The sequence below is a fragment of the Cupressus sempervirens genome, chromosome 8, assembly GCF_028749045.1.
Source record: "Cupressus sempervirens isolate cs-2001-9-10 chromosome 8, ASM2874904v1, whole genome shotgun sequence".
NCBI classification, from domain to species: Eukaryota; Viridiplantae; Streptophyta; class Pinopsida; order Cupressales; family Cupressaceae; genus Cupressus; species Cupressus sempervirens.
In genome coordinates, this window is record NC_143125.1 from 117,247,264 (window position 1) to 117,274,029 (window position 26,766).

General features: G+C 37.4%; 1 protein-coding gene across 2 annotated transcripts in view; it reads right to left on the reverse strand.

Moving 5' to 3' along the window:
* LOC149541868 (transcription factor bHLH155-like) overlaps positions 1-26,766 on the reverse strand; it is a 166,575-nt gene that overhangs the window by 67,304 nt on the left and 72,505 nt on the right. The window contains exons 1-3 of one of the 2 annotated variants that reach the window (XM_089796946.1): positions 23,178-23,456; positions 9,518-11,596; positions 9,298-9,399 (exon numbers count right to left, since the gene is read on the reverse strand). In XM_089796946.1, the coding sequence (XP_089653072.1) occupies positions 9,298-9,399; positions 9,518-11,593 (2,178 nt within the window). In that variant the 5' untranslated portion in view covers positions 11,594-11,596; positions 23,178-23,456. Of the gene's footprint in view, positions 1-9,297; positions 9,400-9,517; positions 11,597-23,177; positions 23,457-26,766 lie in introns of those variants that run through there. The other variant, XM_089796945.1, reaches the window with a different exon arrangement.

The window sequence follows — 26,766 nt, forward strand, 5'->3', positions numbered from 1 at the left end:
AATCATGCATGTGATTAGCGTACTGCTGTAGGGGAGTATTGAAGTTAGATATTTAGTGTTGCATTAGTTTTCATTGGCAGCTGTAGGTGCATATTACTTTACCAGCAATCATCATATTTTGATATCTTTGTAAATGCCAAGAGTCTTGGCTAACTTAGTGTGAATATTGTATTGGATACTCATTCTCAATTAAGGAGATACAATTGCTGGTCATTAATAGTTGTCTTTGAGCGTTAATATATCATTTTTTATCAGCCAATTAGCTTGCATACCAACTGTTTGTTAAAATACCAGTTGGCTGTAGGTGATCATTTTCATGATTAGAACTCATATATGCATTCACTATTGCCAAAATTAGTTGCATATTTATGTTAGGTCATTGTTTAGACAATTTGGAGTCTTTTGTAAGCATTCTCTTTGAGGCAAATCCAAACAAGAATCACTGCAGCAATCTAAAAAGTTATATCAGTCAGAGGACCCTTGCTTGCAAAGTGTTTGACGAAATGTCAAACAACTGAAGTATAAAGATTTTAAGTGTTTGAAGAAGTTATAACCTATTGGGGTTATTACACAAGTTGGCAAAAATCACCAATTTTTTTGCATATGTGATGGATTTATTGTTTATGTATGTTAGGCTTTAGCTTCTATTTGATGATGTCATAACGTGTTTAAGTTATATTCAATAAAGGGTGCATGAAATAAGTTTAAAATTGTTAAAATCTTTAAATTTTGAGGGTTTTTTCACTTTGTCAATTCGTAGTCGATCGATAGGCGATTCATAGGTGATTTACAATTCGAATAGGCCTTGTCGATTCTGATCCAATTCTGAGTTTTGGTTCTTTGATATCTACACTTGAAGATGAAGGAAACAAAATCACATTTATGGAGGGAAAAGTCTTAGCTTGGCCTAAGAACTCAAATATAAAAAATGCTCACAAAATAAGTTCTAGACATGGATGTCTATACGAACTAAACTCTTGCTCACCTACAATTATTTTCCATGATTCCATCGAAGAGAACGGAATCTAGCATAGGAGACTAAGGCATCTTTGTTTCCGAGGATTACCCTCTCTAGAGTAAATGGTAACAGGGTTACCCAAACTCCACCCTAACCATGAGGGAACCTGTAAAGGTTGTGCTTTAGGGAAGAACATTAAGACCACATTTCACAACAGCGAGAGCAAAAACAAATAAGTCTTAGAGCTTGTCCACTCCAATTTATGCGGACCAATGTTTGTCCCCTCCTTAGCAGTTTTCTTATACTACATCATCTTTGTGGATAACTGATGTAGTAGGTTTTGTGCTCCTCTAGTCTAGCAAATTAGATTCATTTGGGAAGTGGTTTAACCTTCCAAAGGCTAAGTAGGTTACCACATTCCCAAGGCTCCTAAGGTTGGATTCCTTCCCTGAAAGGAATAGGACAATCCAAAACCTATCCCAAGTTTTTTAGGTTTCCTAGGTTTTAGGAATGTCCAAAAAGTTTCACGATGAAATCTTTGAATGAAATTTCAAATTAACTTCAACAATTTTGAAATCACCTCCCCTATTAACTTAAGCAACCAGTTCTTGTATCCATGCCGACAAGACCTCTGGATTACATCAAAACTTTGATTTAATGGCTCAACACTCCAAGTGATTAGCCAATATCTCAACTATAATATTGCCAACCATGAAATTCTGGCCAAATATAGTTAGAAACTTGTCTATTGTACATGTCCATAACACCCCACAAAGCCATGATGGATTTAGCCCATGGTTTGTCAGGACTGTGTCATTCTTGTTTCAAAACCCTAGTCACAAAATGCTTCAAAACAATAGTGAATATGTACAAACCTAGTCTAATACAATGAAACTATATACAAGATAATCAAACTAGCATCTACTAACTCTAAGAAAGCAAATCTGCTCCATATAACCCAATTCTTCCTAGAATATCAACATTGATTGTATGGACAATGAGGAATGCACGAACAACAATAAACTTAAAAACTTGCCAAGATTGATTGAACCTGCCACAAGTGGCTTCTTACAAGCCTTATAGACCTCTTGAATCAGTTGGACGCATCCCATAATTGATTCCACCCTTATGTTGCAAAGTTGAAACTTTGCAACTTTTAAATCTTTTTTTCGCAACTTTTACATCTTTTGCACAAATCACCTCAAATCTTCACCAAGTGACTCGAAACTACATGCATGGATGGGTTTTGACCTAAAGTGATATTCCAAGTTCCTGGTCAACCCTTTGACCAAGAATTGACCAACATTGACTCCCCTGGATAACTGGTCCTAGAAGGCACCAAAGCCTATTTGACCATCAACTAATGTTTCCAATTTCATTTTATTGTTCCCAAGGCTCATCTTGACTAGGTTTGTTGCCTCAAGGGTTTATTACAAACACACACACACACTCCTAAGTCTATTTCACTAGTTTCTCACTAGGTGCCCTTGCACCAATGACCTCTCCAGAAAGACATAGATTTACTTTCTAAAATGTAAAGAGTCTGAAGATATTTTGTCAAATTTAAAGAATTCAAATCTCTTGTAGAAAACATATTGGGAAATAAAATTAAAATTCTAAGAATTGAACATGGTAAGTGTTGTGAGGTTTTCACACCATCGCCCCAAAATTTTGGAGACCCCCTTTTATTTTATCGCCTCGGCAAATTTTTGGATTGTCCAACAATTTTGATTTTTCGAGAATTTTGGGCCTTGGACACTTTCAGGCCAGTGGGAGAGACTTAGCTTATTTTCACCCGACTTCACTTGACTTTCCAGAGCCACCAATCTTATCCTTAGGCCGGACTAAATTTTAAAGAGCAATATTTGGTAGGATAAAATTGTAAATTTGTACTTAGACGTTTCCCCTGGATAACTGATCCTAGAAGGCACCAAAGCCTATTTGACCATCAACTAATGTTTCCAATTTCATTTTATTGTTCCCAAGGCTCATCTTGACTAGGTTTGTTGCCTCAAGGGTTTATTACAAACACACACACACACTCCTAAGTCTATTTCACTAGTTTCTCACTAGGTGCCCTTGCACCAATGACCTCTCCAGAAAGACATAGATTTACTTTCTAAAATGTAAAGAGTCTGAAGATATTTTGTCAAATTTAAAGAATTCAAATCTCTTGTAGAAAACATATTGGGAAATAAAATTAAAATTCTAAGAATTGAACATGGTAAGTGTTGTGAGGTTTTCACACCATCGCCCCAAAATTTTGGAGACCCCCTTTTTTTTTATTGCCTCGGCAAATTTTTGGATTGTCCAACAATTTTGATTTTTCGAGAATTTTGGGCCTTGGACACTTTCAGGCCAGTGGGAGAGACTTAGCTTATTTTCACCCGACTTCGCTTGACTTTCCAGAGCCACCAATCTTATCCTTAGGCCGGACTAAATTTTAAAGAGCAATATTTGGTAGGATAAAATTGTAAATTTGTACTTAGACGTTTTCTTTTGAAAATCTAGATATAATTGTGTAAATTTGAAAAATCTTTCAAAAGAAAAAAAATTGTTAGACTTAGGCTTTGGAAAATCTCAAATTTTTCTTAAGTGAAAATTTTAATTTTGTAGAATTTTGGCTAAATTGCAAAAATCGATTTTTGGCTCTAGAAGCAATTTTATTTTGTGTCAAAAAAATTCTAATTGGCATAGCAAAATCGATTTGGAAAAAAATTGCAAAAAATTGGCTTTAATAGATTAAAATTGCCTTGAAAAACTTTTGCCTTTAATGAAATTGGTAATTTAATATTGAAAAATGGCTTTTGGTTAGCCAAAATCCAATTTTAATGACGTATTAATTACTAAATCCTCATTAAATGGAAATATTTAACATCTCCAAGGCACCATTTATTTTCTTTTTGCAATTTTCGTCCAATTGGCAATTTAAAAAGTTAATTTTCATCATGGCAAGATTAATTTTAGCTAAGTATTTAATTGTGGATCATGATTTTGCATTAATTATTTGTTTTTCTTGCTCCCAGGGTCCAAGTCGGCTAGCTTGGGGGGAGTAAGAAAGTTGGGTATAAGAGGAGGCCTCTCTCCCATTTCCTTCTCACTTCTCACTTCTCCTTCTCCAGGTGTTGGCGATTTTGCAAGAGCAGATCTGCACTCTTCTTTCTTGGCAAATTTTGTGGAGGGCAAAATTTGTGGGAGCCAAAATTTTTGGAGGGCGAAATTTGTGGGAGCCAAAATTTGTGGAGACCGAAATTTGTGGGAGCCGAAATTTGTGGAAGATAAAATTCAGATTTTTGCAAGAATTGCGATTTTTGCCCTAGGTTGGGTAATTTTATTTGGAGGTGAATTACATGATAAATTTCTGATTTGCAAATGGATTTGAAGTTCTTGAGGTCTAGTCCTAATTCCAAAAATTCGTTGTACGATTATTGGTTAAGGTGAATTTTCATCATCTAGAGTTGCAAGGGGCCCTTAAGCTGACATCCTTCTTTCGTTCTAGTCTAAGGATTGCTTCCCTTGGTTCTACTTGCCTTCTAGTCCACCACTCTACCATCTCGTAATAGGGCGACGAGTATGGAGGATGTTAGTGCAAGTAAGAATCCCAAGCGGGCAAACACTAAGAAAGAAAAGAGGATATGATGCCCAAAACACCCTTCTCGAAAATGAAGAGAATAACCGACACCAATATCAATACAGTGGACATGATACAGATGAAGGACAGACTAAAGGAAGGACAATCCCCCTTGGCTATTGGTAAAGGTAATTTATAATCATTTAGAGTTGAAAGGGGTCCTTGAGCTGACATCCTTCTTTCGTTCTAGTGTAAGGATTGCTTCCCTTGGTTCTGCTAGTCTAATTGTCCACCACTTTACAATCCCGTAATAGGGCGACGAGATGGAGGATTTTAGTACAAGCAAGAACCCCAAGCGGACAAACACTAAGAAAGACAAAGAGGATATGATGCCCAAAACACCCTTCTCAAAAATGAGGCGAATAACTGATACCAATGGCAGTACCATAAAAGGATATACAAAATGCAGTTGCACATCATAGCCCAAGCGTCAAGACTTCTATTTCAACCATGATGAGCGACATTGGGGTGGCACTTGATTTTGAGGATATCAGAGAAGAGGATGTCAACGAGACAGATTTTGGATCGAGGTTGGATGAGTTAGGAAAGGTTGCCATCAAGAAGCATTTGGGCACCTTTTCCTCTCTCAATGCTTTTATTGGATTTGCGAAAGAATATAAGGAGGACCATGAAAGGATACTACAAGAAGTAAGCAGCGTGGTGAAGTCAGCGGAACTCAGGGCGAAGCACACACCTTGTCCTTCTGTGGAAGAAGTTAACGAAAGGCTAGCTAAGTTCATTGCCTTAGCTAAAAAAATGAAAAAAAAGGGAAGAGTTATATTAGAAGATCATTTGATGCAAGCCCAAGTGGCAATTTCTCTTTCTTCTAGAATAGGACAAGTGTCTATTTCTGATTGGCCACCATTTTGGTGCCTTCTCATTGGTTGCCACTTTTTGCACTTTTTTCATTGCTCCATTGATGAGGTGGCAACTTCTCATTGGCCGATGGGGTGGCAACCCTAATTAGGGTTTTTAGGATCCAATCTGGATCGTTGATCTTGTTTTGATCTCCACCATCCATTGTATTTTTGGCCCCTATAAAAGGCCATTTGCTCTCATTTGTAAAGTGTTGGAGAAATTGTTGCGAAGATAATACCAAAATTGCTCTCTTTTTCACTATTGCGATTTGCATGTTGATTAAGAACATTGGGTATTATTGCATGTTTTCTACTTCCACTTAGTTAGATTTCTTTCAAGTTGTTGAAGCTAAATTTCATTTCAAGTTGTTTAAGTTGTTTAAGTGAGGTTGAAGTAGATGGATAGTTGTATGGTAGCATTGGTAAATGTTTGATAGGGATCAATACTAGACCACTAGCATCCTAGCGGCTAGTTGGGAAGCTTTGTGTGGTAAACTAGTTTATTATTCCTTTGAATCATTACACCTATGGAAGTGAGGCTGCTGGTCAGCTCTCATTAGGTTCGATCCCCGTCCATTTGCTAACCTTCCATTCATAGGAGTAGGAGTCGAATAGTGAGTAGCTGGGTAGTCGAAGTTTAGGGAAAGAAGTTAGAGGAGTAGGTCAAGTATTAGAACACATCCATTCACCTTCCACCACCATCGCTTTCCCATCAACATCACCATTGGCAGACACATCCTCCATCATCACCACCATCAACATTATCTACCTCCGCACATTTCACAAACCGAGCCACCATCACCTTCATCCCACCAAAGTCCAAGTCATCCTCAACAATTTGCGTAAGGGCGCCTATGTGATTACCAACGAATCACATCGATAAAACTAAGTGAATATCCACAAGAGTAAGGAACATTGGAGCTATTGGTTATGTCTTCATGAGCAATAACTTTTCAAGAGAGGAGTTACATGTTTGATATCCTATATCGAATATTCAAATCCTAATATGTTATGTAAGTGATACAAAACTCGCATCAACAGTAAGGAATATACTTCGGAGCTCTTTCTTAATTATTGCAAAAGTGTTGGGATCAAGAGGGAGTTTTCAGTTCCTTACAATCCCCAACAAAATGGGGTAGCAGAAAGAAAGAATAGAGCTATTGTCGAAGCTGCTAAAGCCATGCTACATGATCAAAACATAGAAACTTTCCTTGGGGGTGAAGCCTCTAACACTATTGTTTATATTCAGAATAGATGCCCTCACTCTCATCTTGAACATAAAACCCCTAAAGAAGCATTTTCTGGGAAGAAACCTGATCTCAATCATCTAAGAATATTTGGGTTCCCTATCTATATCCATATTCCTAAAGAGAAAAGAACTAAACTAGAACCTTCAAAGAAAAGAGGAATCTTCATAGGATACAGTGAAACTTCTAAAGCATATTGTATATACATCTTTGGCAGAGAAGCAGTGAATTGAGTCAAGATGTAATATTTGATGAAGATACTGCTAACAAAATATCCAAATTTGAAAATGATGAAGAAAACCTAGATGAATCAACTTGTGAGATTGAGAGAGAGAATCAAATAGAAGAAGATAACTCTTTTGAACCTATGGATATGACCTACATATCTAAAGAAAAGAAGAGATCGCTATGGGCCAAAAAACTAATCTAAGAAAATAATACGTCTCCTACATAGTCTATTAGAGAAAGAAAACGACCAAACATTTTTTCTAGCTACATTGCACTCATGAGTGAACTATCAAATTCTAAACCCTCTAATGTGAAAGAAGCCATGAAAAAACAAACCTGGAAAGATGCCATGACAGAAGAATATAACTTCATCCTTAAGAACAGCGTTTGGGATATTGTTCCTAGACCCAAAGAAAAATCAGTCATATACTCAAAATGGTTATTTAAAATAAAACATGCTTCAAACGGAAGCATGGCCAAACACAAAGCTAGGTTTGTTGCAAGAGGTTTCTCTCAAAACGAATGAATTGAATATGAAGAATCTTTTTCTCTAGTAGCTAGATACACCTTTGTTAGAATTGTAGTTGCTATTGCTGTCTCTAAAGGATGGAAATTCATCAAATGGATGTCAAGATCGCCTTTTTGAATGGAGTAATAGAACAAGTTTACATTGAGCAACCTGAAGGATTTGTGGTCACGCGTATGTAAATTAAATAAGGCATTTTATGGGCTAAAACAAGCTCCTTGAGCTTGGTATGAACAAATTGATCATCACTTAAGTAAACTCGATTTTTCTAAAAATGATGCAGACCCTGACTTGTATTTCAAAATACAAAAAGGGGATATGTTGATTTTGGTACTGTATGTGGATGATCTACTGATTATAGGAGAAGATCACCTAATTGTCAGGGGTAAACAAGATCTAGCATCCAAATTTGATATGAAGGATCTGGAATTACTACACTATTTTCTGGGACTAGAAGTATGGCAACATGCCAATGAGATCATTCTCAATCAAGGTGCATAAGTGCATAAAGTGAAATCTTAAGAAGGGAGTAAAGGTAATTTAATAAATTAAATTAAATTAACACTTTACTCTAACAACAATAGCTTTTTCAAGTCAAAATACATGTGTTTTTTACTTACAAAAGCACATCTTTATGCTTCCATTCAACCAAAAGAGCTTGGGTGACGATTTTTACATGGATTGCATGTGTTTTTGACTCCTTAAAACTTGTCGTTACTCATTTCTTTCATGTGTTTTTCTTCTCCATGCTAGGAAGGCAATTGTGAAGGCTTTTACATGTGCTTTCCATTTTGAAAAGCAAGCTTTATGCACGCTTTCAACCAAATAGACTTGGGCTGCAGTCCTTGAAGCAAATGCATGTGCTCTTAACATCAAAAAACACATTCATAATATCATTCTTATGTGTTTCTTGTTGGGCGGTGATTTTCCATGCATTTGCATGTTTCTTAAGTACATGCAAACACTCAAAAACAACCCTTCCAAAGGCCTTTCTTGCTAAAAAGTGGCTTATGCAGGGAAAACTTATGCATTTAATCCCAACATTTTGCATTAGGGAAGGATTCTAGGGTAAGAAACTTCATTTCCAGCTTGTTCCTCACCCACTTCAAGTTGCATTTGCTACCCTAGGAGTTATTTTTGGTTGCCATTACATATGGTTTTGATTGGTCAATATAGTTGCTATACTTGTCCATTTTGTTTACCCATCATTCAACACTTAGCAACAACGAATCTTGACTTCAAAATGCATTCTTTTCATGAAGATTGATTTGCTATAATCTCTTGTTGCAATCTTTTCAAAATGCAAAAATCTCTTGAATTTGCTTCAGATTTTGCTCAAGAATTTGTAAAGACTTCTTTTGTTTTTGGTAAAGAGAGGTAAGTTTTCATATGTTTATCTTAGGGCTTTTGTTTTATGTATTTTGTTCTTGTTATTGGTTGCAAATCTTCATTTCATTTTCAAATTTGCAAATGTTTTAGTTTATGTGTTGTCTCTTCTATCTTCCACCTCAATTTCTCTAAGTTGAATAAGAAAATTCCAAGGTCAATTAAAAGTTAAAAAAATCTTATCATGTAAGTTTCATTTAAGGGCACTTTACAATGCTAGTAAATTCTGAGAATAAAATGCTGATACATCACAGAAGACTTCCTTTCAAAAAAAGTAAAATCACATTTTCAATTACAGTGGAAAGTTAGGTGTCAAAACAAAATCTATCAATGCTACTAGAATGAAATTAAGTGTATCAGATGACCATTCACAAAATATTCGATCCTACTAATACTTATAACAAATAGCCAACCATAGAAAAGACATTAAACCAAATATAATAATTTTTTTGCCAAGATCCAACCTTTTTCTTACAGCTCTGAATCAAATTTTCAGCATGCTTGGTTACAGTTTGCAAAAAGATCATGTGCTTAATGGTGCGTTCCAATAAGGAATCAATGCTGCCCTGTGTTGTTGAAGACAAAATTGTTAGCAGAAAATATTTTCCGGGATTGGAGTTCTCAACAAAAAGATCATGCAAGTAAAAATAATAACAGGTTACAAGAGAGGAGGGTTTTTTCTACCTTGACTCCATTTGGTATTATCTCCCGCAGTTCTTTAACTCGATCTTGAATCAGCTGTCTGTCCTTTGGCCTTGGCTTGCCACTTTCACTAGATCTAGCCCTTTTCCTATTGACCCTACTGGAAGATGTTTTCCATTGTGAAATCATTGAGTCCTCACACCTTGAACTTTCACAATCATCAATCCCTGAATTCAGATGTGTGATTGATGGGGAGTCATTTGTTAATTTTTCCCTGACTCTGTGATTCTGGGTCACATGGCGAACATTATCAAAGTTGCAAAAGTTCTGTAAGTTTCCTTTATTTAACATACACTGGGAAGGGCCAGAAAATATAAAATTTGTTTGCTTCAACCCAGCTGCTTGTCTTACCAAGCATGTATTGGTTCTGACAGATGGGCTACACAGAGAACCCATTGTACTTAATCCTGAGGCGACCATCTCATTGGATGCCTTATCATCAGCACCATAGTTTTCTCTTGAATATAAATCACCCACTACCGCATCTAAAAGATGCTCAGAGTTAGTTTCACATGAAAGATCTCCCTCAATATCTGCATCCCCAGATGGACTGATAAATTGTGTCACAACAGAGACACTAGTTGAACCAGATAAAATTCCATTTAGTTGAGGAAGACAATGCAATTCTAGTATTTTCTGTTCTGAAAAGTTTTTATCCCAAGCATCTGTTTCCATTTTTGTTACTAAGGCTGATTCCAATGTTTGAAATGTCTTATCCACTTTAAAAGATTTTGAAACTGCATTTTGTAGATTGTCTTGGTCTCTAATCACTGATTTTAAATCCTTACAGACACTGGGTGCATCCTCACTGGGATCACAGTGATCATATCTAATTGCCAAAAGATTTTGAGTTTCTAATTCTAAATCATTAAAACTTCCTTCTGCATAGTTCAATGTTTCAGCTAAACCATCCTCGGAGAAGACAGCCTCAAATTTCTCACTGCTTTCTTCAAGCCAATGCTGCTGTTCTATTCTACCTGGTTCAGAGGTTAAGAGAACACTGTCTAACAAGTCTGGTGACACCACACTAGGATGGCTTGTCATTGAACTCCTGAATTTCTCCTCACAATCAAAAGCACAATTTTGAATGCAGTCAGTATAAATTGTAGAATATCTGTAAATACTGTCTACATTCATCTCCATTTTAGGAAAAGGACTCGTGTTTATCCCAGTTGACTTGTTTATAAATGGAATCAGACTCAATGATGGTGAAGATTCAGACTGGCTAGCAGCATACTGAAGTGCTGATAAAGGTGTTAGTATATTTTCCTGTTGTAGAACCTCTGCATTAGAAGTTCTCTCCACAACCATTGCTTCTCCAAGCAGTTCTTGACCAGTAATTTCAGATAGTTCTTTCTCATTTTTTGATTCAACTTGATAAATATTAGAGTTCAAGGTAGACATTTTGTGCAGAGCTTTTAGCATGTTGTTATTAGACTGATATTGCACTGCACTAGAAGTGTCAGACATCTGCAAATGTTCCTCCATGACTCCAAGGTTCTTGTTTCTTATGCCCAAACCAGTGAATGGTGCACACTGATTGTCGGCTAAGGACTTATTTATTCTCAGAATTTCTTGATAAGGATTTATTGTTTCCTTTTCTAAAATCTCTGTTTCTTCCATTTTAGTTCCCAGCCCAATGGTGACAGCACAACTAAAGCTATTCATATTCTCGTCCTCTTGCTGAAATTCAGAGTGCTGATTTGATATTTCTATAGGACTGGATATGTTTTGAGAAGACACTAGACAAGGTTTAGCCTGAATCTTCTTATCCATTTCACTGCTACTACAATGATCACCAAATCCATCTAGAATGTTGGGATCTTGAATTTTCAAATTAGATGTATTAAGGTGATCTTGATAATAATTTGTGGTACTTATCTGCATCTGGTATGGATCGCCAGCTGTTGTTAGTTCTTCTGAAAAAGATGGAAAAACAGAACCTTGAATCTTCCCTTTTAAAGGTTCTTGTAAACAGTGTGGCAGAAATGCTCCTGGAATATTTTGAAGTGTACCAAAGACATTTTGTATGTGGCTTATGAATTCTACATCCTCCATAATCTACACACCAGCAACATCTACCAATTCAGTTTAACAAAGAAAAATTATCCTTATGCAACTAACACATACTAAGTAGGCCTTGAAATTACTGAAAAAAATCGAAAGGAGAGATAGTAATTGAAATTAGAGCACTGGCACCTGCCCTCAAACTTTGAACAGAAAATCAAAACAATGATATTTTGGTCACAAGGTACTACATTCAATCATTACTGTAAAAAAATAGAGGATGGGTTTCAAAACTACCTAGAAACACAATCTGGAGAAAGACTTAAGTACACCATTAAGACTTTAGTAAATACAACCCTGAACAAAATTGAAAGGGATATTTAAAACCAATGCAGTACTTTTTCAGTGTTCTAGGCATGACTAATGCCGTCAAATAAGTAAATCCAAATATAAGTATACAATCATCTGTATAAGACAAGTTAGAATTATTATACCATTTTACTTCAGTAAATCCATTGTAACATGTTTCTGCATCTTTAGGTTATCTTCATTCAAAATTCTAATTTCCCTGACAAAAATCCTTCATGACCCTACTTTTTTGAATTTTCCATTCTTTAGCCTTAATATCTGTTGGCAAATGTTAAGGAAATAGGATCAGATTGTAATACCTTTATTTCTTTTATTTTGTATATATATGCAACATGATATGATGACTTCTCTCTTACTAAAATTTCTTTGTTGATATGACTGATGTAAATTTATTTTGCAGACTTGAACAAGTAAATTTGAGTGCCAACCTCTAAGTATCTCTGAATGTTTATTGAATATAAAATACAAGTAATGGAGATTGCTGCAGCTTGTAATAACACTATTTTATGTCTGTGTTCTCCAAGTGCTGTAGATCTGATTATATATATAGAGAGAGAGAGACATGTCGCTATGTGGCCTAAGCTACGTAGGGACATGCCTGATAATCCAATGCCACTTTTTCATAACAGTTATAATAAGCATCATATCATAACAGCGATAATCGCTGTTTACCGTACTGGGATAAAGAAATTAATGCATACAAGCAATAGATAACAACAACAGAAGTCCTTGTATTATTCGCATATGTCAAAGACATTACACATAGATGATAAGATGCTTTACAATGACCCAAGAGGGTGTATTAATACCAAAGTAACAAGAATCGGAATCGGATCGGAATCGGCAAGGCCGAATCAAATCGTGAATCGGCCATGAATCGGAATCGAATCGGCCATGAATCGGAAAATTTAAAAAACCCTTGAAATTTAGTGAGTAACTTATTTCATAAACCTTTTATCGCTGATTCGATTCACCGATTCACAAAAAATCGTTTGGCTTGAATCGAATTGCCAAATCGCGTGAATCGCATGAATCGCCGTGATTCTTGGAACTATGATTAATAGTAAATACTCTTCGAAGAACCTTCCCGAAGGGGTCTGTCGGCTACATAAAAAGAACCTTCCCGAAAGGACCCATCGGCTACACAATATCTACCGATGACATACATCCTGTCGGCTACACAATATTTACGTACGACATCATTCCCCTCCAAAAGAAAAAGTCGTCTTCGGACGACAATTACAAAATATCCGAAACAATTAACAACAAAATTCATTAACTGACTAAGTACAACAAGATAAATCTGCTTCTATCACATCATTTTCACATTTTTCTCATGCCTGCACCAAACTACTCTCCAAACGACATTGCATCTGCAGCCTATACTAACAAAATACTGTCTCATTAGTTGACCTTGATAGCCACCTGTGCCAAGTGTCACTGTACTACCTCCAATTGGATGATCAGCTCCTCCTGAGCTCTCTATGCATCCACCAAGACAGCCTCACATCCAACACCTACTCCAAGTGCCTCTGATACACACACACTTCATGCCTGCGGCAGCTCTAGGTCTCATCAATTGGTCATAGTTCCCACGACTGATAATCCGCAACAACTGGGGGTCTAGGGGGCATCACCCCCAGCGGGGTCGAGGGGCAGCACCCCCATAGGGTCTTGGGGCACCTACAATTAGCACTCTGAAACTCACACAAAAATGCATGGAACACACTATTTCTGTCATTTTCTTCCAATTCCACACTCTTTTTGGCAACTTCTTATGTCTACCCTTCCCTTTAGCATCATGCATTACTCATTCCGAACTGTTTCAATTTTTCGTCGTTTTTTTGTTTTTTTTTTTTGAAAACCTCTTGCCACCCTTCTTCTGTATCTTGTGTCAAGGGAAAATTATCACAATAAACTTCCTTCCAGTCAAAGAATTCCAATTGGTTGAAGAGTCCCCGATGATTTCCAAACGGATGAAACACATAGGAACTTGGCACTTGCCGTACGGTGACCTTCAGTAGAAATTTGTACGGTGCTCGAAAAGGAGCCATACGACACTTGAAGAAACAGGCCATACGGTGTCTTCCTTAGGTAAGACCGTACGGATAGTATAAAGTTCTGGAAGACAAATCCGTATGGTGCTTAAAAAATCTATGCTTCACAATCTGTACGTGTTCAAGTATATAACTAAAACTTCAAAATCCGTACACCAAGTTTTGTTCTAAAAATCTGTACACCAAATCTTGTTCATGAAATCTATACGACAAGTCTTGTTCATGAAATCCGTACGCAAAGTCCACTATACGTTGTCCTTCAAGACACTCTCAATCACCGTGCGGCAACCTATATTCTTCAATTTCGTATGGCAACAATATCCCCTTAGTGCATATAATGAAAACCTTAAAATCCATACGCCATGCTTTGTCTAGGAAATCCGTACGGTAATTTGCAAGTTACAGTCTTCCAAAATCTGTACACCGGCCTTGAAATCCATACACCAAGATCTCTGCTAGAAATCCGTATGGGAACTTCTATTCAACTAATCCGTATGGTGACAAATTCAAAGAAAATCCATACGGTGGCAACAAGTAGTGTCCTCCAAGATCTGTACAGTGGAAACAATACCAAATCCATACACCAATTCCATATGCAAAATCATACTAAAGCCATACACCAAATATGCAAAAGCCATACACTAGAATGGGGAATCTGTACATCCACTGAGATTTAATCTACAACCTTCCAAATACTTCCAAATCCGTACGAGGTATGCTTTGTATAAATTGTATGCTTCCTTTGTAATTAACGTACGGTGCCCTTCAGAGAACTTTAAGTTGCCGTACGGTGGCTTTCAAGACACCACTAGTTGCCGTACGGACACTTTGTTTTTCCTCCTCTCTCTTTTTTTTAAATTTATTCTGTCCTTACTGATCTTACATTTGTACAATATTTACATATATACAATATTTACAATCATTCTTTTCTCAGTTCTTCGTCCACGGAGGTGCGTTATTTCTTTCATGGTAGACATTCATCTTCGACCAATGCACTGTGTCGGCCACTTCCTCTCTGTCTAGTGTCCATAGTTCCATTGCTCCGTTATCACCCACTTCCTAAATATGGTACGGCCTAACCCATTTCACTTGAAACTTGCTTGGTTTGATCTCGTTCCATCCGTCATACTTCAACACTAACTGTCCCAGTTGGGACTTGTTCAATTTTAGTTGTCTATCATGCCATGCTTTGCGCCTGTTCTGTTTCACCTTCGTGGCCCCTTGTGCCTGCAATCGTCGCTCATCAAGTTTATTTAAGGTACACGATCTCTCCATCCGATTTTCCATATCGCCCAGTTTGTTCTTGAAGCTCGGTACCATGGCCTCTGTCAACTGCCCCTTCTTGCCATCAATAACACCTCCACTCCGTTCTACCGCAACTTTTATTAAACCCTTCCTCTTTGTTTCCTATGCAGACCGTATGATGTGTCTTCCGTGCTGCCGGCACTTTTGTGCTATATTCGTGGTTCGACGTAACCTTCTTTCTATGCGGTCGTACGGTGGAATCTTTCCTTCTTCTAGGTTCGTACTGTGTGTTCTTCCCTTTAGCTTCAACCATAACTGCCTTTCCTTCTTCTGCTTCTCTGTATTCCTTTGGCCATTCATTTCTTTCTTCTTTCTTACCTTCGTCGACCCTTAACATATTATAGCTTGGAAAGAGCTCATAATCCTCCATCTGCCAGTGAAAAAGGTCGTTCAACGAGTCTATACTCGACCCTCCTTCCAATCTCAATACTCCCTCTTTATTAGGTTCCATTCTCTTCTTCCCCTCGTCATCATTCTCGCTTTCACTTTCTGAGTGTGACGATGTTGCCTCCTCACCTACCATTTGTGTGTGCAGGTCAATTATGAATCTTCTGCCTCCGCGCTCCATTGAGAGAGTATTCTTCTTCCAATCGAGCTTAACCCTTGCTTGCACTAGCCATCCACAGCCCAGCATAGTGTCGTACCCTCTCCTCTTCGGCGGAATGACGATGAAGTCGAGCAGGAACAACTATGTTCCAATCGTCACTGCTTGTGCTGTCAAGACTCCCAATGGCTTGATTCCATGTTGATTGGCCGTTAGCAACTGGAATGTAGGTGGCCACAATGTCGGCTGCCCCAACCTTTTCCAGGTGTCCTCTGGTAACACATTGACACCAGACCCTCCGTCCACAATCATTTCCGTCAACACAGTTCCGAGAATTCCCATTTCGAAAACTGTTGGATGGCATCCGGATGAGAGGGCTAACAGCATCGGGTTCCGCGCTTGTGCCACTTTGTTTCTCCCTTCCCTGTTCTGCTGGTAGCTTAACATTCGGAGCTATATTCGTGAGTGTTGTACGGAGTTGAGGCATAGTGAGCAACAGATCATTTATCCTAACGGTTACCTCGGTTTGTAATATTTGTCGTACAATGTTCTATTCTACGCAATTTTGTGCAGAGGTACTAGTCGTATCCTTCAGGTCTGTCATTTTTTCCTGCGTTGCTTTTTGGATCTCTGCCCGTGCTTCCTCTAGTCTCTTCTTTTCCTCTGTTGGGTCGGGGTATACTTTCGCTTGCTTCCGAGTGATTGCCAAAACCTCTTCTTCGTTCGTCCCGACGATGATCAAGTTTACTCCTGACTTTGGGCACTTAGCATCTTCATGATCGCCGGGTCCACACCACTTGCCTAACAATTTCGGTGTGTTTGCCATTGTGCACTCTCGGGCAAAGTGGGCCCACAAATTGCATGCGCAGCATTGAACTATTGGTCGGCCATTCGCATCATACTGAATTCGATTCCTCCCGCCATTATTGTTGTTGTTATTTTGACCGTGCCGATTATTTCTATATCCTCCCAACGTGGCACCCTCCGTACTGGTGTTCCCGCTCCCTCCTGATGCGAACGCCTCCTGCGTGAGGAACACTTGCTGCGATGCTCTTGTTTTCAGGTTGAAAGGGCATTCCTTTATCGAATGTCCCATGATCTGGAAAATCTCACAAAATTGATCTTTCGGGCAGGATCCCTTTGTATGGCCTTCTTTCTTGCACTTCGTGCACCATAGCTCATTGCCCTTGGTCTCTTTGTGCATGTTCTTGAACTCTTTCATCATCTGAATCATGTCCTTTTGAAGAGCGTGGACCTTCTTGCTGCTACCTTCATCATCGCTACTATCTTCTCCTGAAGATTCCTCGTCATTTGAATCAGACGAGCTACTCTTCTTCTTCTTCTTTGTCTTCTGCTCACTTTCGAAGTTCATTGCCCGATTGTACGCTTCAGTGTATGTCGATAGTGGCATGATCTTCATCTTCTTTCGTAGCTTCGGGTGAAGGCCTTCAATGAACCTATAGCCCATCAACCGGCTTATTCTCCATCTTATTGATCAAATCCTTAAACTTCCTGGCGAAGTCTCGGATTGTTTCATTCTTCCCCTACTTATTGTTGAATATCTCCACTACAATCTCATTATCGTCGCGCAATATTTGAAATTTTGCGATAAACTCCATAATGTTATCCCAATTGTTTAACTTTTGTGGATCTGTATCAATAAACCAATCAATCGCAACACCCCGTAGGGTGGCCAAAAACTGTCAGACCCATTCATTTGTATCTATTATGCCATTCGCCCTCCAGATCGTTTCACATGTTTTATAATGTCGAATTAGATCGGCAGTTCCTTCACCATCAAATTTAGGCAACTTTTCTTTTGGTCCTGCCATTATTACTAGATGTTGTGTGATTTGTTGTGTACCTACGCTATTTTGGATACCCGCATTGTTCTACACACCCATGCTGTTCTGCACACCCGCGATGTTCACACCCGTGTTGTTCTGCACACCCGCGATGTTCACACCCGTGTTGTTTCCAACACCCGCACTGTTTTCAACACCTACACTATTTTCGACAATCGCGCTATTTGGTGAAGAGGGGTTTTCGTCAACCGAAGCTGTCTGTTTCGAAAGTATATCTCGGACAAAGAGTTCACTCCACGCTTGTGCTCCCTCGGCACTTTGAGCTGTGCGAGTCGATCCCCTTCCATTTGGATTCTCTTCCCTTGGCATATGCAAGTTCAAAAACTCCTCCCTTGCTTCTTCCACCAAATCGAGCCGCTATTGAGTCTCTTCCAACAATTTTTCAATGCTTCTATGTCCGTCAATAACTTGCTAAAATCTCCGTCTGCGTTCAGCCTGTTGTGCCAAAATTAAATTTTCCTGTGTGGCACGTATTTCGTCCTTTTCCTTCAACTTATTCTTATTCTTGTTCAACTGATTCGGCATTTAGTCTTCATCTATTAGCCTGTGTACCAGGTCCATCGGGCAACGGCGCCAAATGTTTACCATACTGGGGTAAAGAAATTAATGCATACAGGCAATAGATAACAACAGTAGAACTCCTTGTATTATTCGCATATGCCAAAGATGTTACATACAGATGATAAGATGCTTTACAATGACCCAAGAGGGTGTATTAATACTCTCCGAAGAACCTTCCCGAAAGGGTCCGTCGACTACATAAAAAGAACCTTCTCGAAGGGACCCATCAGCTACACAATATTTACCTACGACAATCGTTGTTTGATCAAGGAATATGATCCATTACTATTATGAAATGAAGTTCTTGTAAATATATATCAATCTCAATAATTGATCACAGCATTTGATTATTTCGGTACACATTTAATATGATTGATTCAATCGGATCAATTATTCAGATGATATAGTTTTGATCAATGATTAATAATTATTAGATATTATTAATATCATACAATGTATATATCTATCTATCTATCTATATAGACACACACACACACTAATGTATGTATGTATATATATGTGTGTATGTGTGTACACAGATAGATAGTTATGCGAATTATCTAATAATCATTAATTAGTGATAATAATGTTTAACCAGTAAACATAATGACTGACTAAAACAATTTATCTCTTGATCAAACTAATCTCACCGAAGCTACAACATTAACACGGCCTCTTAGCTAGGGAGGATTGTTTGTAAGATCGACACATTGTACTCACAAGTAATGAAAGAGAAATATTATCTCAATATGATATTCCAAAAAATGGTGTGAACATAGATCCATCATGTTGATGGTATCTTACAGTATCATCAGAAGTATGGTACATGAATGTCAACCATAAGATATTCACCATACTTATATCTTCCTTGGTATGTGCACTGGCATCAAGTCCCATGATGCCTACATAAGAAGAAATTTGCACTTGGTGTCTACAATGATACTATGTCTCATAGGATCAACGATGACATATCTCAGTAGTATAACTTATAGTAGTATGAACACTACTTAGTAACATAAGAGATATGCACTATCATGATCTTCATAGACATCATCCATATGACATCCATCATGATAGCAAGTTTAACTATTGTTAAGATCATCACCTTACAATAGTAACAACAATTAAACATCAATGAAAGATTGTCACCTTTCATAATGTTTTTATTAAATCATATAGCAACTCAAATGATAAAAAAAGAGTATAAACATAGAGATATTTCAACATTAAAATTTAACGGAGACTCAACCTCAAAAAATATAATTACATTTTATCATATCAAGTTTACCTCTAAAATGATCCACTTTTAAATTTGATAGGGGCTTGGTTAAATTCAAAACAATTTTCTCATATGTGCTGATATATCTCAGTTGTATGACATTTCTTTCTACCATATCCCTGATATAATGATAGTGGATCTTAATATGTTTCAATATGTTATGGAATCTGTAATGTTCCCATCATAAAATAAGTAATCAATCAAACCTTTGTTAATGGGCCAATTGATTTAGTATATCTCGGACCCATTTTATTTAATTGTTTTCATAGGTAACTGTGGCCATCAGCTATCTTTGTACATCCTTGGAAAGGTTTCCCCAATGGGTATTTAAGCATGGCTTGTAGGTAGTAGTTGTTATGCAATTTGATTTATTTCTTTGTACTGTGAATTCATGTTGGGGTTCTCAATTGTTTGGCATTTTGAAAGTGAAAGATCTTCACTATCCAGCTCTTGCAATTTCGGTGGGACTCAATCCTTACCCAATTCCGTCACTATATTTCCTAGCTCGGATCTGGCAAATCGGAGCATCTTTATTATTTACAAGTTGTACAATTCTTAGAATTTATTGTGTTCGGGTTACTTTAACATCTAACATTGTCTGTGTTTGGGCAAGTGCATTTTCGTCTACTTTCGTACGGCCTCAAGTCTATTGCCTAACTCCTCCCATAGCCACCGTACGGACCTTAGTCTCTGCGTAGCTCCTCTGTAGTCACTGTATGACCTCCCTAGGCCCTACCATACAGCCACCCTGAATACACTGTACGACCTCCCTAGGCCCTACCGTATGGCCACCCTGAATACAACGTACGACATCATACAACCATTCTCCAACCCGTACATCCTTCATTAGACACTATACGACATCATATTCTAGTCATAATGCTTCCCTACTAGACCGTACAGCTTCCTCAATTGCTCCATCGATTGCCATTGACCGCGACGGACGGGAGAAAGATTGTTTCAAAGAAGATGTAGGGGATCAGAACATTACAAAATATTGGATCCACTAGAAATTTTATACAATTTTGATTATCATAGTGTATAATAGTGGGGTCCATAAATTGTCCAAACAACCCTACCAGTAGTTTCCTCAACCATATTGCTTCTAAAGCTCCCATTGATGTTGCAATGTATTCGGCCTCTGTAGAGCTTTATGCAACTAAAAATTGCTTTCTACTAAACCAAGATATCATGGAAAAATCCTAAGTTGAAACAACATTTTGAGTTACTTTTTCGATCAACAACAAAAACAGCCCAATCTGAGTCAGAATATCCTTGTAGACGTATATCTACATTATCATGTTTATATCCCAGCCCAATAGTTCCATGTAGATACCTCATGATATGCTCTATTGCTACAAGGTGTATTTTCCTAGGTTCACACATGAACTAACTGAGAGCATTTGTTGCATAGAAAATGTCTGGCGTGGTATTCACCAAATACATCAAGGATCAAATTATTTGTCAATAGATAGTAGGATCAGCTAATTCTGACTTAGAGGCTGCATCTTTTAGTTTATGTAGATGCGTTTCCATGAGTGTAAACATAGATTTGTTGTGCATCATTCCAAATCAATTTAGAATATCAATAGCGTATTTACCTTGACTTAGAATGATACAATTTTCTTCTTGCCATACTTCTAGTCCCAAGAAGTAATGTAAGAGAACTAGATCCTCCATATCAAATTTAGAAGCAAGATCTTGATTGCATTTCATGATGAGATGATCTTCAATTGTGATTAGTAAATCATCAACACAGAGAACAAGGATTAACATATCACCATTCGTTACCTTGAAGTAGAGGTTAGGATCTGCTCCTTTCTTGGAGAGTCCCAACTTGGTGAGGTAATTGTCTATCTTTTCATACTAGGCTTTAGGGGCTTGTTTGAGACCATAAAGAGCCTTCTTCAATTTACAAATATGAGAAGTACTATCATGAATAATAAATCCTTCAAGTTGCTCTAAGTATACTTCCTCTTCAATAATACCATTTAGAAATGTAGTCTTTACATCCATCTAATGTCTTTCCCATCCTTTTGAGGGGGTGATAGCAATTATGGTCTTTACTAAGGTGCACCAAGAAAATGGGGCAAATGTTTCTTCATAATTAATTTCTGTCTTCTAGGAGAAACCTCTCACAACAAATCTAGCTTTGTGTTTTTCAATACTTCCATCTCCTGCATGTTTGGCTTTAAATAGCCATCTAGATGAGACAACTGATTTTCCTTTAGGCCTGGGCACAATATCCCAGACATCGTTCTTCAAAATGGATTGATACTCTTCGATCGTGACATCCTTCCAAACTTGATGTTTTTGAGCGTCCTCAACATTTGAAGGCTCATACTTAATCAATTCACTCATAAAAGCGACATAAGTTGAATAACTTGGTTTCTTGCTTTCTGTAAATGTGCCCTTAAGTGTAGCATAATTTTCTACTTCTAAAATTATTTTCCTTGCCCAAAGCAATCTTTTTCTATTATTAGCAGGTTCAAGAGTAGAATTCATAGGTTCATTAATTTCTACAAGTATCTCCCTCTAAGTTCAGTGCCAGGATCCTCTTCCATGTCGTGAGGAGACTCATCATTTGTCTCATTAATGTTTTTAGATCTTTTGAAAGTAATGTCTTCTTCAACAGTTACATCTCTGCTAAGTTTAATTATTTTCTGACTGAGAACATATATCCTAGAGGCTTTGAATTTTCACTATATCCAACAAATATCCCTTTCTTTTTCTGATGGATCTAGGTTTGGATCTTTTCTCCTTAGGAATGTGAATAAAAACCGGGCAACTAAATATTATTAAGTGACTTAAGTTAGGCTTGTTTCCACTAAAAGAATCTTTAGGAGTTATATTGTCAAGACTAGACTAAGGACAACTGGTTTGTACGCAAATTGTAGTATTAGAGGCTTCTTCCCAAAATGAAGTATGAAGGTTCTGATCGTGCATCGTATCTTTAGCAGCTTCTACCCCATTTTGTTGAGGGTTATATGGAACATTGTACTCCCTCTTAATCCCATTAGTATTGCAAAATTCTTTAAAGTTATCAAAGATATACTCTCCCCCATTGTCTGACCTTAGATTTTTTATTCTTTTTCCAATAGTGTTTTCAACTAAAGCTTTAAATTCTTTGAATTTTGATAGTTTGAAGGGGAAAGGACCATACGACCATTAACAAAACATCGTACAACCTACTACTGTCATCACATAGACATTTGTGCATTCCCAAACCTCCCATCACCATACGACTATTTGTGAAGGCCGTTAATTGTATGTTGGGAGGTGGGAACCTGAACCATATGGTCCATCAATCACCGCACATAGTCACCACCATATGTAGAAGGCATGTAATGAACTTGACTGGGTCTATCCGAATAGGTTGAAGTTTGTGACAATTTGATATTTTGGTTTGTAGTTTTTTCTGAATTTTTTCATACTGTTTTGATATATATTTGCTTTATGTGCTTTCTGAAAAATATCTATTGATAATTGAAATGCAATGCCATGAAATTACTTGCGAGTAAATAACAACCTTCTTCCAATTTTGATAGTTTGCACAATTAATAACTGAAATTGAAAATGCATAAATTAAATTTATATACAAAAGAGAACCTGAAAGTATGCAGAGTATGTAGCATAATGATGCAAATCTGCCCACCTGAAACACTTAATTCCCATGTAGCTCACAGCAGTCCTTGATGACCCTTCATCATCCACAATAGGAAGATACAAACTCATTTGCTGCCTTCAATACTGATCACAGATCCCAGTAGACTCAAAACAGACCAAGAAAAACACCCAAACAACAGTCACAGAGGCATTAAATATCAGAACTAAATCGCCTAGAAATGCAGAGTATAATGGTGTCATTGTGTGCAAACAATTCTACCGCTGAAACAGGAGATCCTAGACGCCCAGCTGTGACAAAATAATCCAGAGTGAATCCTTCCAAATTAGTGGAGAAATTCCAACACCTAAGGTAAGATGATACGGCGCTCCTAAATTCAGATCGCACAGCTCCAGAATTACATAGGAAAACCCACACAGATTAGTCCGGATGCTAAATGCTCAAATCAGGAATGAATATCTTCAAATTTCCAATGCAAACAATTAATAGCTTCTGCAGTAACAAGGTCTTCCAAAAACAAACGAATGCCTTCCTAGAAAGAATAAATCCAGTAATAGAAGACACTCCAGAAAAATCTCAGAATTGATTCACAATACCTCATATGTGAATCCAAACCCTTTTACCTCAGCAAGAGCACATAAAATCAAAACTTCAGGAAAACGTCAGAAAGACGACAAAGCAAAATAAGATAATCAAATGATCGGATGCTTTTCTCATCAAATCGGCTCATATTTATAATCTCCAAATGGCTCAAGTTTCCCAAATAAACTCCACAATATTAAAATATAACAAAGTGCCATAATAGCATAATTTATTAATTGTTTTTGGCTCCAAAAAATGACCTTTCCACCATAACATGATATTCTAACACACAAGGCCACAGTTTCTTGTACCCACAATTTAAATTTTTTCGACCTGGTTCCAATGAGCTATGATAGTGATGTGAGCAACATACAACACCGACAAAAATAGCAACCTCGACATATTTAGATGAATAATAATAATAAATCATTTGTCTTGTGAAAACAACTCTAGAAGCATCAAAATCGAAATTTGACAACACCAGAGTGATCTTGATGGAGAAAGAAGATAAATAAACTTGACGAGTGACTAACCAGAAGACCAAAATAAAAACCGAAAGCATCACTCAACTCCTCTAACTCTAAGCTTATTTCCACCTAAACTAAGGATTTGTGCTCATGGCAAAGTAAAGCTGAATTTAATGAATTCTTTGCTCGGGCATCATCCGCCATTATCATTGTCCTTAGGTGTATAACTAAATTAGATTCTCTAAACCCTTAAAATTTTTGTCTTTTATTTGAATTCAAATCAGTTTAGTTCAAGATCCAACTACTTTGTAAAGATCATTCATGCTTTTAGGGGGAAGAATTAAACGTCCAGGAAGAATAGTGTAAATCACTTAGATTGTTATCATCGAGACCACATCATTTAATTGAGTCATATCCAACATAAAGTTGCTGGTTGTAGTGTATGTAATGTCCCCATTTTTGCTAGCATGAGAGTTTGTGAGATTGGCCTATTATTGCGATCCTCGTAGGCTAATTATTGTGGATAGAGGGTCTTCTGAGGCAGTGGCTTGGCTTGGGAGGGTCTTGTCTTCTCCACAATTCAGTAAGCTACAGATTGGTCTTCATTTGGCTCATATTGGACTTCATTTCGGTTTAGTTTTGTGTATTTACTATTTGTGGTAAGGTGGTGTTGATCGAGATGGACCCTTTCTATTTTTGGAAAGCACATTTGGTCACATGGAGAAATAATAGGTATGACTCCTATTTTAGACAGCATATTTAAATAATGAGTATTTTGGGAGTTATTATATTTTTAGTGGCCAAATTATTATTAAATAATTAAATGGCTTATTATAAAGTTATAATTTAACTTAATAATTTCACTTAAGTTGAAGGTTGAGTTATCATTGGAAAGAGCCAATTATTAATTAGTTAAGCCAAGTCAAGTGAAAGAATTTAATGGAAGCTTCTAATTAATGTTGTGTGGTGAAACTTCTTGAATGAAGTTACATTTTGGCAACAAATTGGGCATTTGGAGGTTATAAATACAAGCTCATTTGTTGGGAAAAGCATGCTTGAAGATATATTTGCTTTGTTGCCTTTGTGGCTTTTTCTTGAGTTCTGAGTTATTCGCCCTTGCTAGGTAAAAGGGTTTGAAGCTGAGACGTAATTCAAATCAATGCTGAGGTATAGTGATTCAATTTGGGATTGTTAAATCTTCCCTACTATCTTTACTGTGGCTGGGAGGTACTTCTTGTTTGGAAATTTAATTGCATTTCCATATGCAAGTCTGCAGAGTTCGATATGCACAACTGTGGAGTGTTTTTTTTTATTTGTGGTGATTGGGCACACCTGTGATTTACTGGAGGGTTTCTTTGTATGTGAGGAACAAATCAAATATGGAGGAGATTGATTTTGTGATTAATTATCCAAACCTGCGATTTTGCAATAAATTATTTGGAGACACCTGTGCGACTGTCGTAATCATTGCGAGACAACACTTTTGAGTCTGTACGTCACCTACCAGCTATTCTTGTTGGCGATCAGAATCGGAGGCTGCGGCTAGGGGTTTGGGTGTCTATTACTAAGGCCTACATTTTTTCCTATGCCCTGTGAATTGGAAGATAAGGCTGCATTTGATCTCCTGTAGACCTGCGGTCACATTTGCTGGGTCTGCACAATTGTTTTGGAGCCAAGACTAATGCTGGAGGGTCTGCAATCAATCCATATGGTCTGCCATTTAAATTTGGAGAGCCGCGTCAGGTGTTGAGGAGGCAGTAGCATCAATTGTGGGCTGCGATCTGTTCAGAGGTGGTTGGCATTAATTCCAGTGAGCTGAAAACTATTTGGGGGTTTTGGAAGTTGAGTTAGAAGAATCTCCAGTCAGCTCTGAAGCTGTGTTTGTTATTTCCACCCTCTGCAAATATAGTGAATTCTTGCAGTCATGAAGATCTGATTAATATCCGAAGGCTGCAATTTAAGTGCGAGTCAAAGCAAATTCATATTACCAAATTCTTAATGAGTACGATGATGTTCATGATATATTTGCAGAATTGAATATTGTATCTGAATTTTTGTGATAATGCATTAAGAATTTATGCAAGTTCATGGCGCAGAATTGTATTTGGTATTCCTTTATGCAAAAATTAAAACAAAATCGGCCTAGCAGTCAGTAAGCACTTCCCTTGCATTCTCTAGTTTGATGTTGGGAAGTTGGCCAAGTGTTTGCAAAACAAGATAGCTAACTGTCTGATTGGTGTGATCAATTGGGGAATTTGGAGTAATTCAAGTTATAGCTTAGAGAGGGTTTTTACAGTGTAAACATTAGGGTTGCCTTATTTGATCACACACTGTCATATGTTTAGTATTTGAGGTTCCCTTATTCAAGGAAGATAGAATACTTGCATTTTTCTTAGTGTTGAGAAGTGTCACAAAACACCCATCAACACTTAGCTTTACAAGACTTCCCAATCAGTTACTGAGCTACATATTAGGACTCTTTGATTAGCCTTCCAAAGCGATGACAATATTTGATGATATATATATATATATAGGTAACTTGGTATTGTGTTAAAAGCTAATTCCAAACA